Here is a 19976-nt window from a genome sequence, read left to right on the forward strand (position 1 = left end):
GATATGAGAATTGACTTGAACCCTCAAGAGGGTGGGGACCATGGAACTCGAGGCCACACGCGTTTCCTCTACTGCAGCTCCGACCATACAGAGTGTCACTGAGGGTAAAGATCACATTTACAGTCACACTAAAACTGGTGAAACATCCAGAATTAAATCTGACAAGAAAAGCACAGAATTCACATGAAGAAAGCAATGACGCTTTACTAAAGATGTTGAAGGAAAACTTGAAGGCATGGAGAGAAGATACCATGTTCCAGAAACAGAAGAGCTGATGTGGCCACAAGATTTGTCCTCCACAGGCGAATCCATAAAACCAGTGCCAGTTTAGCTGTTAAAAAAATGCAACGTGGCAAGCTGATTCTAAAGTTTGTCTGAAAGAGAAAGTGTATCAGAGACAGAAATAAGAGGGTATGTGGTATAGCACATACCAGCATATTTCCAAAGCTACAGTAACTTGAAGAGAGCAGTTTGGTGCAGGACTAGGCAGGGGCCCGAGGAAGTGAAAAAGACCGGAAGCTAGACACTGATTCTGTTTCCAAGCTGCAGAGAAAAGATGAACTGTTTCATAGTGGTACCATATTGTGGCCTTTGGGTAGCAATTCAGCAAAAATTAAACTAGATCCCTACCTCACACTGTGCACAAAAATAAATTCCAGATGCATGAAAGAGATTTTATACATCTAAATCTTGTGGGTGCACTTAAAAGCATATATTGTATCTATAGTGTGTAGGTATGCACATATATATTATACATGGATTATAAAATTAGTAGAAGAAAATAGGGAGTATATTGTTTTAATCTTGGAACTGGGCAGGGCTTTCCTGACAATACATATAACTTAGAAGCTACAAAGGAAAAGACTGATTTAACTATGCATGTAAAATTTTCAAAAAAAAATCTGTTGAACGAAAGACACTTTAAACAAAGTTGAAAGACAAATGACTAGAAGAAAAGATGTAGAGCAGCTGGAGGAGAGAGACTGGAAGAGGCATTTGGGGGGGGAAGCGAGGTGTCTGTGGGTTTACTTTTCACCAAACCTTAGTATGCTGTGTTAATAACATTCTTGTTAATAACAAGAATGGTTCTCATAAAAACTATGGAAATAATGCTGGCTTGGATACGTTTGGCTCCCATGTCCACAGATTGCTGGGAGGGGTTGGGAGAGGTGACCCTTGAAGCCCACCCCACCATTGAGACCATCAGAGGTCAGGTCCTGGAGCCGGGTGCTGGAGGGTCCCCGGGGACTGGTGAGGAGCCTGGCGGGTGGCCAGAGGGGCAGTTTCTGCAGCAGGACAGGGGCCTGTCCAGGCTGTTCTCCCAGGAGACAAGTGTATTTCTGATTTATCCACCCTCGTAATCCCAGCTGAACCCTTGTCAGCCTCTCCACCGGCCTGCCCCTGCCTGTATGAAGTCTTTCCCTTGCAGGCTCCATCCCTATGGGCTTTCGAGCTCAGCCACCCTGCCTGCCTGGAGGGCCCTGCTTCGGGGCAGCATCTCCTGGGGTTGGAGGTTGGCCCTGATCATTTACCTCGGTGATTGGTGATCGTTTACCCATCATTTACCCAGCACCTACTGGGTACCTTGCTCTGTGCTGAGAGCTCCGTGGGCGGAACCATGGTACATACTCACAGTAGATACTGGTTTCAGCATTTCTATAAGCTCCTAAGTAAATACTAAAACAGGTGGGACTAGGCTATGACAAAGCTTATGCACATAACATGAGTGACTAATTTAGGGAACAGAAAATTTATGTCTGCATTTCTAATAGTACGCAATGATGACATGGAATGTGCTATCAGAATTTATAGGATTTTCCTACGTTTCCAAAGTATCCCAGATTTTCTCCTGTACAAGATTTAAGATACTTTATAATTTTTTTTCCAATTTTAAAAATTGTGGTAAAATATATTTAACATAAAACTTAACCGTCTTAACCTTTTTCAAGCGTACAGCCCAGTGGTTTTAAATGTAGTCACGATACTGTGTAACCATCATCACCATCCATTTCCATAGTTCATTCCATTTTGTAAAACTGAAACTCTGTACCCATTAAACACCAACCCCCCCACCCTCTCCTCCCCCAGCCCTGGCAGCCATTATACTTCCATCTCTATGAACTTGACTACTCCACGTATCTCACGCACGTGGAATCATACTGTATTTGTCTTTTTGTGATTGGCTTATTTCCTTCAGCATAATGTCCTCAAGGTTCCCCCATGTTGTAGCATATTGTGGAATTCTCTTCCTTTTTAAAACTGGATAATATTCCATTATATGTATAGACCACATTTTGTTTATCCTTTCATCTGTTGATGAACACTTGAGTTGCTTCCAGCTGTTGTGAATAATGCTACTATGAACGCGGGTGTATAAATACCTCTTTGAGACCCTGCTTTTCAGTTCTTTTGGATATATACCCAGAAGTGGGATTGCTGAGTCATATGGTAATTCTATTTTTAATTTTTTGATGAATTGCCATAATGTTTTCTACAGTGGCTGTACATAAATTCCCAATAACAGTGCACGAGGAGTCCAATTTCTCCACATCTTCATCCACAGTTACTATTTTCCGTTTGGGTTTGTTTTTTGGTTTTTTTTTGATAATAGCCATTCTAATGGATGTGAAGTGGTGTCTCATTGTAGTTTAGATGTGCATTTCCCTAATGATCAGTGATGTTGAGCAAGTTTTCACATGCTTTTTTTGCCATTTGTGTATCTTCTTTGGAGAAATGGCTGTTCAGACCCTTTGCCCAGTTTTGAATTGGGTTGTTTGGTTTTTGTTGTTGCATTTTAGTTCTCTATGTATTCTGAATATTAATCTCTTATCAGATACGTGATTTGAAAATATTCTCTCTCATTCTGTGGGTTGCCTTTTTACTTTGTTGATACTGTCTTTTGATGCACACAATGGACTGGAAATATTTACACCTGGAAAAATAGAGTCCAGACAGGGTGTATGTCTTGTCTAATGTCACACAGTAAATTGTCTGTGTGATGTTGAAACATTGCAGTGGTCAGGGGTCAGACTTCTTCATCTCCCACCTTATCTGATACAGTGGCCATAATCCTGTTCCCATTGTACAGACAGGGAGACTGAGAGGGCTGGGTCTTGCCCAAGGTCACACTTGGGTCAGGGACAGAGCTTGACTTGAAGCAGGGGAAGATGACTCACATATGGGTGTCAGAGTGCCTTGGTTTGAATCCTGGTGCTGCCCTTTGCTGGCTGTGACTTCTGGCAAGAAACTTTTTTGCTTGGAGACTTCACTGTCCCCATCTGTGAAATGGGGCCTTATGGGGCTGTTGTAAGGGTTCCTGTTACCCAGAACAGGACAGATCGTTGCTAACTGGGCCTCAGGAGGCAAACCCTAGCCCACCCTTCCTTTTGGGGGTCAAAAGACACTCAGACTTGGGCTGGGGCATGAAGAATAAACTTTAATCTCTTTCGGGATGAGGACTCTGGTTAGGCTGCTCTCTGGGTGGAGTCACAGAGCCGTGCACACGCACTCGGTACAGGCAGGTGAAGCGTGGGTTCCCCCAGTTGCTCGATATCTTCACCTTGACTTCCCCAAAAGTCCTGGGAGGCTGGTTCTGGAAAAGAGTTACTGACATGAGGCAGCTCACACATCGCCCCCCTCCAGGCCTGTCCAGAGGAGTGTTTGGGAGTCAGGGAGTAGAGAACCCTCTGTTTCCTCAGGTGGGGAAACTGAGGCTCAGAGAGGGATGGACTGTCCACACAGCAAGCCGATGCTCAGGGACTGGGATGGAACGGGCTGAGGCCAGAACGACAGACAGACTGTGATTGGGAACGTGTCCCAGCCTTTGGGCTCTGGCACACAGGTGCTCTGGGACTCTGGGCAAACCACTGCCTTCTCTGGGCTGCACTTCCCCCTCTGTAAGATGGGAGGGGTGATACTGCTTCCCAGAGTTGCCGTGAGCACAACTAGAGACCTTGGGGCTGTGATAGCTTATGCGCACCGGACACACAGTGATGCCAGCAGCATGGCCCCCTCCCCTTTTCCCCCTTAAGAGGGGATGGAGGCCAGTGAAAAGGGGTCCTTGGCCTGTGAGATCTCACTGGATGGTCTCAACCTCCCAGGAAATTACACCAGGGGAAACTGAGGCCCAGAGAGGAAGGGCGTGGCCTGAGATCATGCAGAATTTGTAGCTGGGTCAGGATTTGGGCCCGTGTCATCCTGATTCCCAAACCTAGATACTCCACTGAGGCTCGGGGCCATTCCATCAATCCCCCTCTCATCCTGCTTCTGTCCCCAACTCCGTCCTCTCCAGGCCTCAGTTTCCCAGCCTGTGGTTGGACCAGGTGCTGATTATGTGGCCTCTCAGTGTGGAGACAGTGACCCTGGCCTGATGGGCCCCAACTGCTCAACACCTGCTGTCCCTGGGAGGGCCTGTAGTGGAGTAGGGGTTGGGGCTCCTGGGTGGGTCAGGGAAATAGGACAGCCAGGGATGGGGTGGGTCTCTTCAGGGTCTCACTCTCAGCCCTGAGCCTGGGCTCCATCACTCTGAGACTCTTGTTTCCTCATCCGTCAAGGGCGTTAGTGACACCTGTGCACCTTCTCAGGCTGCTAGGGGATGAGGTGGGGCCCTCTGGGTAAAGCCCTGCACATAGTAGGTGCTCAACACAGGCAGCTTGCTCACGTACCTGGAGCTGGAACATCTGAATGATGTTTTCTGGCTGAAACTGAAATGCCCCCAGGAACACCTCCTCCCTGGAGGAGACTTCCATGCCCTGGAGAACCAGAACCAAGGAGAAAGTGTCAGGTTCAGGCAGGACCTCCAGAGGGTGCCGCCCCTCTCCAGCCGAGGCTTGCACACCTCTCAGGATGGGAAGCTCACTACCTGTTTGGGCACTGTTCCATTGCAGCACAGAGTAAAGGGGAGGGAAGAGCAGTGGACTGGGAGTCAGAAGGTTGAGGGTCCACTTCTAACTGCTACTGACTTGTAAGGCTTGGTGTTTCACTGTCCTTTCTCTAGACCTCAGTTTCCTTATCAGTAACATGAGAGCTCAGTGGTCTCTGAAGACTACACAGGCTCTGAAAACCTTGGGTTGAAACAGAATACTGTTTATCCCGTGTCCTGGAAGGCTGCCATCTAACCCAACCCTGGTCATTCCCAGCCTTAATCTCCAGACCCTCTAGGCTACATGCGTTGTGTGACAGTTTATCACAGTGCCTGGCACACACCATCTGAGCTGTCCCCTCCATGAAGCACCCTTCCCTGCTGGAGCATGCTCACATAGATGACAAAGTCTTTGGGGGCAGTGTCCAGGCTTCCTGACAGCGAGATGGTCTTGGGGATGTGCTGCAGGGTCAGGTTGGACAAGTAGACCTTCTGGGCCAGTCGGATGGTCACCTGGCCGCGGTCACCCGAGAAGGCCCAGCAGTTGCCAGGTGTCACGTTGGGCTGGAAGGGGCAGATGCAGTGAGGTCTAGGCTGGGTGGGTAGGTGAGAACAGATTCCTCATCCCACCTTGGCTCCCTGGATCATCTCGGTCCTTCTGGATGAGCCAGATCCTTTCTGTCTATGAAGCTTGGCTCGAGTACCACCAACTCCAGGAAGCTTCTCTGACTGGAGGCAGCAAGGATGAGCCTTCCCCTTAGCACAGCACGGCAAGGGCAGGGGCCTTCTTGGGGCCTGAGGGTTCCCTGACCCTCAAGAGTTGAGGGCTAAGTGAGGGGCCCTTTCCAGCACTGAAGCAGGTGGGCTCTTCCTGCCCCCGTCCCCTACTCCTGCCCAGCCCCCAGTGGTCCCTGCTGTCTGTTCTCGCCTCTTGCCCTTGTCCCCGACTTCTCCCCAGCCACCCCACCCCCATCAACTGCCCCCTTTCTCTGTCTCTGCCCCAGGCCCCCACCCCCTTCACTCTCACCCCAGGCCTTGCTTTCAGCTCCTGCCCCCAGATCCCTGGCCACACCCCTGCCACTCTGCTTTTGCCCCCGCCACTCCTCCTGCCTCGAGGATCACGTCCGGGGGCTGGGCATAGTTCCACAGCCGGATCCAGTTCCAGTAGGAGCGAGCCTTGTCGTGGTTGTATGTGGCGGACGTTTGCTCAAAGTCAATGGAGGCCCCTGTATGGGAGGTGGTGGGCGGCGGGTCTCAGCTGAGCAGCCCTGGCTTCTGCCTGGTGGAGGGGAGTCTCCCTATGTGACAGGGGAGGACTTTGGAAGAGTCACTGGTCCTCTCTGGACCTTGGTGTTCTCCTCTGGGAAATGGGAGTACTAATAGTAACGATAGTAGCAGTAAGATAGCCTCCACTTCACAGGGTGGTTGCGAGGCTGAAATGAGTTACTACACCAAACTTTGTCTGGCCTTGCCTGGTGCAAAGTAGTCACTTATGTCAGCCTAGTTATTATAACCTAGTTATTACTACTATGGCCACTAGTATGCCCATTTCACAGAGGAAGAAACTCGGCCCCGAGAGATTAGACTGATGCCCCGTTTCTCTGCCTCTGACCCTGGTTCTCCTGCTCCGGGCCTCTCCTCCCACCTCAGCCACCCTGAGAGAAAACAGGCAACTGTGGCGAGAACACCAGCCGGGCGGCAGAGGTTCGCCCTGAGGACCAACTTCCCAGCAGCAGAGTGTGCGCTGGACCAGGACTGAAATCCACCCTCTGAAGCACTTCTGGGGACACTGGAGGTGGCCGACCAGTGGGGGAGTGGGGAAGTCACTCACCTATCGACTTCAGGGCGAAGTCCGGCTTTTCGATGTAATCCCCTTGTATCATCTTCATGATTTTCTGGGCCATTTTTTGCTGTGAAGGCAGAAGACACAAGCTGTGCACTAGTCCACACGTGTGTTCATGCCAGGTGACATGGCTGCAGGACCTCACTTGTCTTTACCTGCTTCCCCTGCCTATGGAGGCCGAGGCTGGTCCACACGCAGGGCTGCCCCCACCCCACCTACTGGGTTTACTCAATGCCTTCACACCTGCTGCGATGGGTGTCACACATGAGACAGGAGTCTCAGTGAAGTTAAGGGCAGGGGGCCTGGAGTCAGACAGACCTTTTCTGCTGTGTGCCCTTGGTCTAGTTACTACCCCCTACCCCCTGATTCTCTATTTCCTTTCTTTAATTTTAATTTTTCTTTTCTTTCTTTGAACAATTTTTTGTGGGGGGAGGTAATTAGGTTTATTTATTTATTATTATTATTTTTTCTTTAATAGAGGTACAGGGGATCAAACCCATGACCTCATGCATGCTAAGCATGTGCTCTACCACTGAGCTCTACCCTCCCTGCTTTGATTTTCTTGTCTGTAAGATGGGATGATACCTAGGTCCACCTCCCACTTTTGTGAAGGTGAGAGCTGAGACATACAAAGCCACTACTAGAGGCCAGGGCTCCACATATGTTCACACTTACCCCCTCCCAGCAGCCCTGGGAGGTTACACTGCCATCACCCCCATTTTAATAAGGAGAATACTGAGACACAAGAGGGTAACTCATACACGGTCACACAGCTGGTAAGAGGCAGCCGCAAGGACTTTCTTTCTGGGTAATGCTGACACTGCTGGAATGGGGGCCACACTTTGAGAACTGCTGCCCTAAAAGAAGTGAGTCAGAGGGGAGGGTATAGCTCAAGCGGTAGAGCACATGCTTAGCATGAATGAGGTGCAATTAGAGGCTGAGAATCCAAGCTTGCCCCTGGCAGAAAAGGCTGCCAATGGGGTCAGCAATCCCCCAAGCAGGTTAAGTACAGAACACCAGGGACAAAAAAATATCCTACAAATTCCAAGGGATAAAAACGGACCACACTCAAAGGACTGATAATGAGTGCCATTAGACTTCTCTATAGCAACAGTATAAAACAGAGCACAACAGTGGACCTTTTTCAAAATTCTCAGAGGAAACTACTTCCCATCTGGAATTCTATACCCAGCCAAACTATCAGTCAAGTGCAACAGTAGAATAAAGACATTTTCAAACATGCAAGTTAAAAAAATTAATATACCTCCTATTTGACTCTTTCCCAGGAAATTACTGGGGGATGTGTGCCACCAAAACTTGGGATATGAGGATCAGAGCATCAAACAAAGAGAGAAGGTAGGTGTTTGGGGGCAGAATGGCCAGCATCTCACCTCATCTGACATGGCTTCCATCTCCTGGAGCTTGGCAATGAGCTGATTCATGTTACCTCGGAGGTCCTGGATTTCCCCAGTGTGATGTCGTACCTTCTCTTGGTACATCCTTGCAAAGAAGGAGTGAGAACATAGACTGATTTGTGATGCTGTTACTATCAACCTCAGCTTCTACCTTTGCCAGTCAGCCCACAAAGAACTAGCTTCACATTTTTCCACTCTTCTGGACCTACCCAGAAGGTACTTATCTACAAAACATTACATATGCTTGGAATATCCTTAAACCCAGCTCATTCCTTCCAAATATTCCAGTATTTTATATGCAGTTAAGGATGCTACCATCAGGTAGTGTCTTGTTGGTTAAAATTTCTTTTCGGCTACCATTGGCTGAGCACTCACTATGGTCCAGAACTATTTAAGAGAGTTTACATCTTCTGTAATACCCATAATTACCTAGAACAAAGCGGGTGGTATGTTTCATCTCCTAACAGAGGGGTCAAAGCCCCAGAGAGGTGAACTGACTTGCTTAAGTTCAGTCAGGAAGGAATATGGGAACTGGTATTTAAATCCAGTTTGGTCTGACTGCAGAGTCCATATTCTTAGCCAGTACATCCCCGGTCCTTGCTATAGCTCTGGTTTTTAGGTGATAATAGGACTACTGAGCAGATTCTTCTTACCTCAAGCTTTGCAGTGGACTCCTTATGCTGTCATCCTGGTAGGGTGTTGAGGAAAGCAAGGAATCTCCTTCAGACGGCCAAATCTGGGCCCAATAGAGCTTCTTCCATCCATCCTCCCACAACTATAAATCCATCCTTTCATCCACTTTCCTATGTATTCTTCCATCCACCCACCCACTCACCTACCATCCATTCAAAATCCAATTTAGGCTCCTTTTTATTCATCCATTCTCATCCACATTCACAGACCCTCCCACCCATCTACCATCCCATCCATCCACCCTTTCCCATCCATCTGCTCCTCCATTTATCCAATCTTCCTCATCCATCTCCCCTCCTATCCATCTACCTTATCTTCTCCTCTGACCCTCTCATCAATCTATGCATGCATGCATCCATCTACCCTCCCATCTATCCACCATTCTATTCAACTATCCATTCATCCATCCATCCATCCATCCACCCATCCATTTACTTAGGTATATCCCCTTCGACTTCCCATCCTCACTCTTATCCATAGGCTCTTTCATTCATCGATCCATCTATCTCCCATCCATTTCCCCCCATCCCTACATCTACTCCCTCCATTCACACTCTCATCTGGACATCTAGATGACCAATATTGATCATGGCAACCTTGTGCTTGGCCTTGAAGTGGACATTACTGGAATGAATCAGATCTGGCTCTGCCTTTAAGGACTTCCAATACAGTTGGGGAAATAAGTTATGATTATAAAAGATTGCAATAATAATTACAGAAAATTGTGGAAAGAGAGAGGGAGGTTTGGATACCTCTGCTTGGGTGTTTCTGGAGGAGGTGATATTTTAGCTGGATCTTGAAGCATATAGTAGAGTTCATAAGAGGAGAGGGAGGGACAGGCACATCAGATCCTTTCTCTCTAGGCCTTTTGAGACTCTTTGCTGTCCTCAGACAGGGAGGTCTGGCCACTGATTTCCTCCTCCTTCCTCCCCAGGAACACAAAGAAAATGGTCTCATCTCATTTGAGCAGAAGAATAAACTGCCTTGAGTAGAAAGAGGAATGTCTTCTCTGGCCTCACTATCCCACTTTAGGTGGGGCCTTGATAAGGGAGAGATGGGTCACCTCTGGGATTGAGTGGCAGGAGAGGCATACTAGAGGAGGGACTATGCATCTGGTCCTTGAAAGTCACATTTTGGCGGGAGAGATGGGTTCGAGGTGGGTGGCATGGCAAAGGCAGAGATTTGGAGCTGAAATGAGTCAGAAACTGAGTAGGGTTCAGATGTGGTAAGAGTGAAAGGAGCTTATGAAGTTGACATTGACTGGTTGGGCCTGAAAAGAGCATATACACTCACCTGCCAGACTTCCATTTTGGACGGTAAGTGCATAGAACATATCCAGAACCCTGTGGGGCCAGGGGAATGAGAATGAACCATTTCAGTGAACGATTGAGCTTAGGCCCTGGAGTTAAGGCACCTAGATTCAAATCCCAGCCTTGCCATATACTAGTCTTGCGCAGTGTTGGGAGAATTTACTTAATCTCTCTATACCTCAGTTTCTTTCTCTGCAAAATGGAAATAATGCTAATATCTACTTCATGATTGAATGACATCATATATGCAAAGTGTCTCATGTAAATCAAATAATCCATGTTTCCTCTTCCTTCCTTGTCTCAGGCCTGCTGTGGATAACTGATGAAAAGAAAAAAGGGCGTAGTGTCTCCTGCATTTTATGATCTCCATGCTGCCTGAAACCCCATCATTCAAGCCATTATTAAAAGCCTTTAAACCCTATTTGTTGTTCATGATAAAACCCTCAACAAACCAGGAACAGAATGAAACTTCCTCAATCTGATAAAGGCCATTTATGAAAAACCCACAGCTAACGTCATACTTAACGGTGAAAGGTTGGATGCGTTCTTCCTAAGACCAGGAACAAGACCAGGATGTCTGCTCTTGCCATCTCTATTTAACAGTATTCTGGAGATTCTAACCAGGTAAGTTAGTCAAGAAAAAGAAATAAAAGGCAAATGACCTGATCTTGCCTGTGGAAATTCTAAAGTATCCAACACTGGGGTGTCTTGCCCCATGTCAGAAGTAATCGATGAGTTCAGCAAGGTTGCAGGATACAAGGTCAGTACACAAAAATCAACTGTGCAGTTGACCTCTGACAACAAGGGTTTGAACTGTGGGAGTCCACTTATCTGCACTTGTATTTTTTTTCAATAAATATACAGTCTGCCCTCCATATTGAGGTGTTTCACATCCACAGAGTCAATCAACTGCTGATCAAAATTTCCATCCGCGGTTGGTGGAATCCGTGCATGCAAAACCTGCAGGTAAGGAAGGCTGACTCTATCCATTGTACTGTGTGATTTAATATAAGAGACTTGAGTATCTCCAGATTTTGGTACATACAGGGGCTCCTGGAACCAATCCCCCTGCAGATATTGAGGGATGACTGTATTTCTAAACACTAGCAGTGAACAATCTGAAAATGAAATTAAGAAAACAATTCCATTTATAATAGCATCTCAAAGAATGAAATATTTAGGAGTAAATTTAACAAAAGAAGCATAAAACTTGCATTCTGAAAACTATAAAACCTCATTAGAAGAAATAAAAGAAGATGTAGAGATATCAATCAATCATGGAAAGACAGCCCAATGTTCATGGATTGGAAGACTTAATATTCTTAAGGTGACACTACTCCCCAAATTCATCTATGGTCCATGCAATCCCTATCAGAATCCCAATGGCCTCTTCTGCAGAAATGGGAAAGCTGATCCTAAAGTTCATATGGAGACGTAAGGAATCCATAACAGCCAAAACAATCTTAAAAAGAACAAATTTGGAGGACTCACACTTCTACAGTTCAAAACTTACTATAAAGCTTTAGCACTCAGTCCAGGGTAGGATTAGCAAACAGACATATAGATCAACGGAACAGAACTGAGAATTAATCCAGACATGAACCCTCATATTTATGGTCAATTGAGTTTCAATAAGGGTGCCAGACAATTCAGTGGGGGAAAGAATGCTCTTTTCAATAAATGGTGCTTGAGCAACTGTATATCTACATTCAAAAGAATAAGGTTGGACACTTACCTCCCACCATATACAAAAATTAACTGAAAAATGGACCACATATCTAAATGTAAGGGCTAAAACTATAAAAATTTTAAGAGAAAACACAGGAGTAAATCCTCATGGCTTTGGGTTAGGCAATGACACCAAGAGCACAAAAGAAAACATAGATAGCTTGGACTTAGTTAAAATTTTAAAATTTTGTGCTGCAAAGGACAAGAAAGACAACCCATCAAGAAAGACAACCCACAAAATAAGAGAAAATATTTGCAAATCATATATCTGATAAGGGACTTGTATCCAGACTACATTAGGAACTCTAATAACTCATTAACAACAACACAAAAACCCAATATAAAATATAAAAATGGGCAAAGATCTGAATAGACCTTTCTCCAAAAAAGATACGCCAGTGACCAATAAGCACAGGAAAAGATGCTTAACATCATTAGGGAAATGAAATAAAACCACAGTGAGATACCGCTGCACACCCTCTAGGCTGGCTAAAATAAGAGGCAGACATTAACAGTGAGAACCCTCACCCATTGCTGGTGGGAACGTAAAATGGTTCAGCCCTTGGTAACAAGGTTTGGCGATTCCTCAGATGGTTGAACACAGAGTTACCACATGACCCCGCAATTCTACACCAAGGTGTATATCTGAGAGAACTGAAAACGTGTGTCCATGCGAAAATTTTATAGGAATGTTCATAGCAGCATTATTGATAACAGCCAGGAAGCAGGAACAATCCCGATATCTACTGACTGATGGACGGATAAACAAAATGTAGCACATCTGTACAATGGATTTTTCAGCTATAGAAAGGAATGAAATGGTTATACTTACAACAACATGGATGAGCTTTGAAAACATTATGATAAATGAAAGAAGCCACAGGGACAACATATTATATGATTCTATTTATATGAAATGTCCAGAATAGGCAAATCTATAGAGCCAGAAAATAGATTAATGGTTGCCTAGGTCTAGGGGAAGGTGGCCTGGGGAATGACTGCTTCCCCAGGGACTGGGGAGTTTATTTTGGGGCCATGAAAATACTGGAATGTGATCGTGGTGATGGATGAACTACTTTGTGAATATACAGAAACCCACTGAATTACACACCTTAAAATTGTGCTTCATGGTATGTGAATTACATCTCGGTAAAGCTGTTATTTTAAAAAATCTTAGTTGTTAGGTTATATTACCCAGAAATTTCTGATTTCCTAGGAAAGCGCCCCCCCACACCCCGCCCTACACACACCCTGGTCTACTGGAGCCGAGGGGGGAGATTGCCTTGTTGGAGAAAGCAAAGCTGTGACATGGGAGGTGGTGGTGGCAGCTGAAAGGAAGCCACAGAAACCCAGAGAGAGGGGGAATGTAATGATTGGCGTAACATGGTTTGGAGAGAGCTTTACCATTTTCAAAGTTTTTCTTAGCTTTCAAAAATTTTTCTTGGACATCTTTGTTTAGTCCTCACAGCAACACTTATTAGAAGACAGTGGGGACACTGAGGACATTGATAGACACTGAAGGACATTGATGAGGACACTGAGGCTCACAGAGGGGCAGCGTCTCACAGTGTCACACAATCAGTGCCAGAGCCTTCACTCTGCCCTCCCCATGATGGGCAAGAGCCCAGGGAGAACCCCCCTGGCCTGGGGCAGGGCCCTGGCCACGCACCAAAAGCGCAGAGGATCAGAACGCCTGTCTTCTCCATGAGCTTCTGGAAGAGCAGCTTGCATCTGGAAAACAGAGACGCAGTGGTCAGGGTGAGGCAGGGCTTTGCACAGGCTGGTGAGTCTCAGCCTGGCCTTTCCTTGCCCCTTTCCCACTCTAGGGGGTAGGTCCCAATCTGGGCAGTGATGCTCTCTCCAAGATGCTGGCCGTGTTCAGTGGCTCCACAGCATCTCAGAAGAAAGAAAACTCTTTCCCCAGTATTTGGGGCCATCAGAGATCCACTCACACCCACGTCCTCCTGAGTTCCTCTCTCCATCTATGTACTTACTGGTTGTCCCTTCTCTTCTCTCCTGGTTAATGCATCCATCAGGGTTCAGTTCAAATGTCCCCTCTGCCTCCAACCTCCAGAGCCAACACTCCCAGCTGGGCACTGTTTTTGGAGTCTGCCTTTGCTATCTGATGGGGAGCTCAGGTATGGTGGAGGCCAAGGCTGGGCCCAGGGTAGACGTTAAGGAAATGTTTAGAAAGGAAAGGAAAGAACTACAGACGCATTTTCACGTGGAAGAATTGGGAAAGGAAGGAACAGGGCAGGCATTCCCGTCAGAAAGAACAGCGTGTGCAAAGGCACGGAGGTGGGAATAGAAATAGTGGGTCCAGGGAGTGTGGACCCTTTGCTGGCCCAAAGGGTCCACAGCAGAAAGCAGGATAAGGGGAGCTTGGAAAGTAAGGGTGGGGCAATATTTCAGAGGGCCACACGCTGAGGTGCTGGGGTGACAGAGAGCCACAGTGGGTTCTAGGGTGAGGGGATTTGATAAAAGCCAAGTTTGGGATAGCTTATTTGGTTTGGTGATCAAGGGGAGGTCCCGATCAGTGATGGGGCTGCCATGGTCACCAGCTGCACGGTCCCAGTCCCCATAACCCTCCCCTCCCCTGCCCCTGCTCACCTGCACGTGCCAAACAGAACCTGGTGGGCCTGAGTCCTCAGGAAGCAGGCCAGGCAGGTGATCCAGGCTGTGGAGGAGACAGCAGGGAGGAGCTGCATCCTCCTTCTTATCCTGCAGCAGCTCACAGGGGATGGGACCCTGTTGCTGGGAGACCCTCTCAATTTGCTGATTGAGCCCAGGACAGTCCCTGGCTCTGCTTCTGGGTAAGTACCAGATTGGAGTGAGTACTGGACCGATAGTAAGCACTGCTTGCAACTGGCAGTCAATAAATACATAAAAGTGACTTGGGAGCATGTACTGAGAGCATCTCGTGAAAGAATCCTTGTCCAGGACATCCCTGGCTCCCCAACATTGCCCAGTGTGGAGCTAGGCAAACAGAAAGGGTACGGGATGGAGAGTAGGTTGAAGGACATGTGGGTGGATGGAAGAATGGATGAGAGAATGGCTTGGAAGATGCATGAACTGGAAGATGGATGACAGGAAGGGAGAGTGAGAGGAGGGACAGAAGGCTGGATGGGTGGATGACTGGGCGGGTGTGAGTATTAACAAAGGTATGTGTGAACTGACTCAGTGAATGGATGGGTGGATGAACAAATGGGCTTACAACAGATGGCTAGGTGGACAGATGGTTGGATAGATGACTGAATGGATAAATAAGTGGAGGGTGGGTGGATGGACATGGAAGTAGAAGACCAGTCTTTAGGGTGTGGTCAGAACCATGTCCTTGAAGTGAGGGTGACTTGTCTCAAATCATTGCCATGACTCCCCCAGTGGCCTCCTGGCCCAGTAACCAGGCTGCCGGCAGAGCAGGGAGGGCTGGCAGTTAGCTCCTCCTCCAAACAGCAAGACGCCCTACCACTCCTTCTCTCCAACCACCAAGGAGATCCTCGCTGGAATGACATCGCTGGCACCTCTGATGAGAAGCCCTCCAGAGCGCCACCTGCAGCTCTCTCCCGCCCCTGCAGCCCCGCAATGGCCTTCGCCCCGCCTCCAGGTCAGCCTGGCCCGAGGCTGGGCCCTCTTCCCAGGCCCACGCTGCTGGGAAGCCAGCTCTTCAGTGTGTACGTACACATGCATCCCAGCATGCACTGCATCAGGCCTGGAGCCGGGACATTGATGCGGATAGGCAGCAGGAAGGCATCACCTGCAGAGAGCACAGGGCTGTCACGTTGCTGCCAGCTTCTGGGACATGGTGCCTGCAGACACTGGGGGAGCACCCAGGACTTGGTGCCAGCATCCCTGCCCCCTGCCCTGCCCCTTGCTGGGTGGATTGGGCCCTGGATTGGCCACTTGATGTCTCTGAGCCTCAGCTCCTCACTGCCCACAAAGACCCCAGGGCTCCCCTCTCCTCTCCCGTCTCACTTGTGTTTGGCAAGGGCTCCTCTGCCATCCTGCAGATGTTCCGGCCTCGCTGGATGATCCTGCCAATGACAAGATCCACAATTGCATTGTACAGTTTACAAGGAGCACGGTGTCCCCATGTTCCAGATGGAGAAAGTGAATTGCAGAGAAGTTTGCTCAAGACCACAGGTCTGTGGATCAGGGATGGACCAGGTCTGGCTGACCCCCTAGTCCAGGTCTTTTTAGAGGAAAAAAAACTCAGTTTGCCATGGCAGTCACAGGCAGTTGTCATCCAAGAACCACTCCTTCCTCTTGTTGGAAAAAGGCTGATTTTGGACCCTGGTCCCCTACTCCCTCGTGTGATTCAGATGGTCTTGGTTGGTCTCAGGCTGTTGTAATACTCTCAGTCCCCTTGCAGTGGGCTCAAGGCAAGGAAGTCTGCAGGGGGCCTGTGGGCTGGGTGTGGGGGTCTGGGACTTGGGGGAAAGGTTTCCTCATTGCTAAGCTGAGACCCGCAGGATACAACACCCACTCTCCTTCCTCCCTACACAACCAAGCTTCTGTGTGACCCCTGGATCGGTGGCAGCCATTGGTGACTGTGAGAGGAGGTCAAAAGGGCAAAAAGGTGGCAGGAACCTGGGTCTTGGGTGGCATTGCAGATCTGCGGAATTAATATTCTCTGGAGCCACCCACATCTTGGTATCTTTTTGGTATGTGAGATAAATTTTCTTCATTTCTTTAAAAAATTTAAAAAACTGAAGTGTAGTTGACGTACGATATTTTCTAAGTTACGGAGATACAATATAGTGAGTCACAATTTTTAAAGGTTATACTTCATTTATAGTTATTATAAAATGTTTTCTATATTCCCTATGTTGTACATTTTTCCTTTATTTCTTCAGGCAATGATCTTCAAACCTCATTTTTGATTATACCCCCAATGTATGTTATATATGTATATATCTCTCCAAGTGTGCTAACATAGTTTACCCTTTCAATCATACAAACTTTACATATTCCTGAGGAATATAAATTAAAAGAGGATGAGCTAAAAAAAATACTCACTGAAGTTCTAATAATTTTCCCCTCACCCCAGTGGCTTGCTTTGTACACCCTCTTGGGCTGTACACCTGTCTGGGGGGCCCAGAGGTAGGCACCATTTTGAGTGGGAATTTCCATCACCTGCAACCGGAGGCCTCCTACAGATACAGACAGCAGAGATGTGTGTTTCCTGGTTTACTGTCTGTCTCCTTCACGTGAGCTCTGGCGGGGCAGGGAGCACGTCCGGCTGGTGCAACGCCGTCCCCCCGGCACTCTGCCCAGCGCCTGGCACACAGCAGGTGCTCAAAGAGCACGTGCTGAAAGGATGACCGCTCCACCACTTCCTGGCTGGGAGACTTTAGGAAAGCCACTCCCAAAGTTCTCTGACCTCAGGTGCTGCATCTGGGAGTGTAGCTGCTAATGCCTGCTCTCTTCCAAGAAAGGCAGAGGGGCAGAGTTTTGTAAACTGTGAAGGGCTGGGCAGAGGGAGGGGCTGCTGTCCTCACCTCCTGGGCCTGGCATCCCTGAGGACGTGGGCCACATCTTGGGGTGGGTCACACGAGTCCCCAGGGCTTCTTGAGGACCGTGGCATCGCTTCCTTCTCTAGGACGGGGAGTTAGTGGTGGGGCTCTCTGGGAGCTGGCGAGGAGGAAGTAGCTGCCGCTGCCGCCTCCCCCTAGAGTTCCCTGGAAGGTGCTGTGTGGAATCTGCCTGGGTCAAGTGCTGCCGTTGGCACTGTGACCTCACAGAGCAGGTGGGGGTGGTCTGCCCAGTCTCCAGCTTGGCCCTGGAACTTCCCCTCAGAGGAGTCCATTCTGACCAACTTTCCACCTCTAAGATGGGGAAATTGAGGCCTCAAGAAAGGGATGGCCATGCCAGGGTGCCAGGGGCTGGGCAGGGGCAAGACCTGGGGCTCCAATATCCAGGTCACACTTTTTCTTGCTTCCAGACCCTTGCTTTCTTGCTCTGAGCTTCCAGACTTGCCACCTTCTTAGGCTGTACACGAATGCACTCTAATGCTGAGCTTCTCACCGGCGGACGTTTTACATAGCACAAAACAATGTGTACATGTTGTTGTCTTCATAAAGTTCTACTTTTTACTGGTGCAAAGTAAAAGTATACAGAATGCGAATGCCTGGCTATGGTTTTTCCATCAGCCCTGTCTGTGGAGAGCCTATTTGGATCATGAGGCTAAAATGAATTCACTTTTGCCCCCTGGTGGCAGTTGCTCAAATTGCAGGCTAAGTACCTGCAGTAAACAGAACTGTTTCCCAAAGAGGTACCAAAACCTGAATTTGTAAATATGTTACGTTACATAGGAAAGGGGAACTAAAGCTTGCAGGTGAGATCAAAGTTGCTCATCAGCTAACCTTGAAATGGGAGAATATCCTCGATTATCTGGGTGGGTCCCGTGTAATGACAGCAGTCCTTGTAAGTGGAAGAGGGCGGCAGAAGAGGAGAGCAGCAGTAGCATAAAGAGAACTCAGCCTCACTTGCTGGTTTTGAAGGTGGAGGAAGGGGCCGCGAGCCAAGGAATGAAGGCCAGGAAGTGGATTTTCTTCTAGAGCCTCTAGAAAGAAATAAAGCCCTGCCAATACCTTGATTTTAGCCCAGGGAAACTCATTTTGGACTTTAGACATCCCAAACCATAACATAATAAATTTGTGTTTTAAGTCACTCAGTTTGTGATAGTTGGTTATGGCAGCGATAGGAAACTAATACAGTGCTCCGAGGAAAACTTGGTGAAGGGGAAGCTCTGGAATGTGGCCACTGTCATTGTTACAAGGGTCTTTCAATGGTTCATTCATTCATTTATTCATTCAACAAGTGTTTAATAAGCACTGCTATTTATTAATCACAGAGGGGAGCAGAACCAGTTCCCATCCCTGGGGAAGAGGGTAAAGTGACAGAAGAACAGCCTGCTCGTAGCAGGTGCTACTAATGGCGTTTACCATCATCGCAGGGAGGAGGCGCTGGTGATAATCTCCCTCCTTTGTGTCTACGGCTGTTGCCCAAAGTCCCCTGGTGCTTGAAATGTCGAGAAAGAGGAAGTGTTCATGTCGAGAGAAAACACTGAGAGTGGCTTTGGTCAATATTTGTGCCATCTCTGCTGAGTCTGCTGTTTGCCTCGGCTACAGTGAGGACCAGGAGGGCTGGTCTTGTGCATCAGTGGCTAAACTGAGGCCAGGTGTAGGGTGTTAGGAGCGTGCAGCTCACTCTGCTCATTCCTTTATGTCTATAGAATGGGGCAGGGGAGCACTGGCTGGGAGGCAGGGCTGGTCCAGGTGAGCTCTGGCTTCTGGGGGAGGGCCCAGTGGGGTCTGCAGTTCCTGTCAGCACTAGTGGGGACCCAGCCCAGGTGGGCCTGGCCTCTGAACCTGAGGTTTGGGCTGGAATGGAATCAGTGGGAGCCATAGAAGGCTCTGGAGTGAGAGGAGGCCCCAAGGCTCCTTGTGCTTGTGTCCCAGGTGAGCCATGCAGAGGAATGGGGGGGGTCTACCTGTGGTTCTGCCATCATCTCCGGGGCACACGTGTATGTACACACACAAACACATTTGCGCACCCCTAATGTCAGGAAACAGTCCATGATACACACACACATTCACACACAGACCCACAGACACACTCAGTATACCAAGCCTACTTTTACATATTATCCACCAAACTCCCCACACCTGCACTCATGTAGGTTTGTGTAAACAGGCCTGTAACACCATCAACTAAGAGGGCAACATGCCCATTTCATGTACACACACACACACACACACACTTTCCTCTGATGCCAGTAATTATGACCTAGTGCACATGTGGACGCATGACTGTGCACACACCACACACACACGTAAGCAACATACAACCCTCAGACACACACGCATATACACACCCCTTCAGGGGCACACACAGTTCCCTGGGCCCCCACTAGCCAAGGTGGGAAGAGATGCTGGGCTCAGTCCTTTGTGAGTGGGATGTGCGTTGGGAGAGAGACTGAGGGTTAAGTAGAGGGACTGGGTCCTCCACACCCTCTCATCTGTCACCCTTTGGGTTAGGTCTCCATGTCTGCTGCGGGCTCAGTATGCGACAAGGGTCAGGGCTCAGTGTGTGACCTGGAACAGGGCTCAGTCGATGACTGGGGA

The 19976-nt window shown here is 48.2% G+C and overlaps 1 protein-coding gene across 1 annotated transcript; it reads right to left on the reverse strand.

Annotated features, from left to right (window-relative positions):
• Positions 1-3416: 3416 nt before the first annotated feature.
• SUN5 (Sad1 and UNC84 domain containing 5) lies at positions 3417-17552 on the reverse strand. The gene is made up of 13 exons (XM_072944030.1): positions 17349-17552; positions 15823-15881; positions 15530-15604; positions 14461-14527; positions 13520-13581; positions 10106-10155; positions 8773-8807; positions 8096-8204; positions 6693-6771; positions 5972-6087; positions 5258-5425; positions 4665-4751; positions 3417-3592 (listed from the first exon to the last, which is right to left on the reverse strand). Exons 1-13 carry the CDS (start codon positions 17432-17434, stop codon positions 3437-3439), a joined length of 1149 nt encoding a protein of 382 aa, XP_072800131.1. The 5' UTR covers positions 17435-17552; the 3' UTR covers positions 3417-3436.
• Positions 17553-19976: the final 2424 nt, after the last annotated feature.

The sequence above is a fragment of the Vicugna pacos genome, chromosome 19 (genome assembly GCF_048564905.1).
Source record: "Vicugna pacos chromosome 19, VicPac4, whole genome shotgun sequence".
In the NCBI taxonomy this organism is placed as follows: domain Eukaryota; kingdom Metazoa; phylum Chordata; class Mammalia; order Artiodactyla; family Camelidae; genus Vicugna; species Vicugna pacos.

Bases quoted from the DNA above. Each gene is read 5' to 3' on its own strand.
- SUN5 (XM_072944030.1), bottom strand. From the start codon at position 17,434: ATGCCACGGTCCTCAAGAAGCCCTGGGGACTCGTGTGACCCACCCCAA. The intron at 15,605-15,822 runs GTGAGACGGGAG...TGCTCTCTGCAG, and splicing joins GGAGCCCTTGCCAAACACAA to GTGATGCCTTCCTGCTGCCT. The intron at 10,156-13,519 runs GTGCGTGGCCAG...CTGGCCCCACAG, and splicing joins TCTGATCCTCTGCGCTTTTG to GGTTCTGGATATGTTCTATG.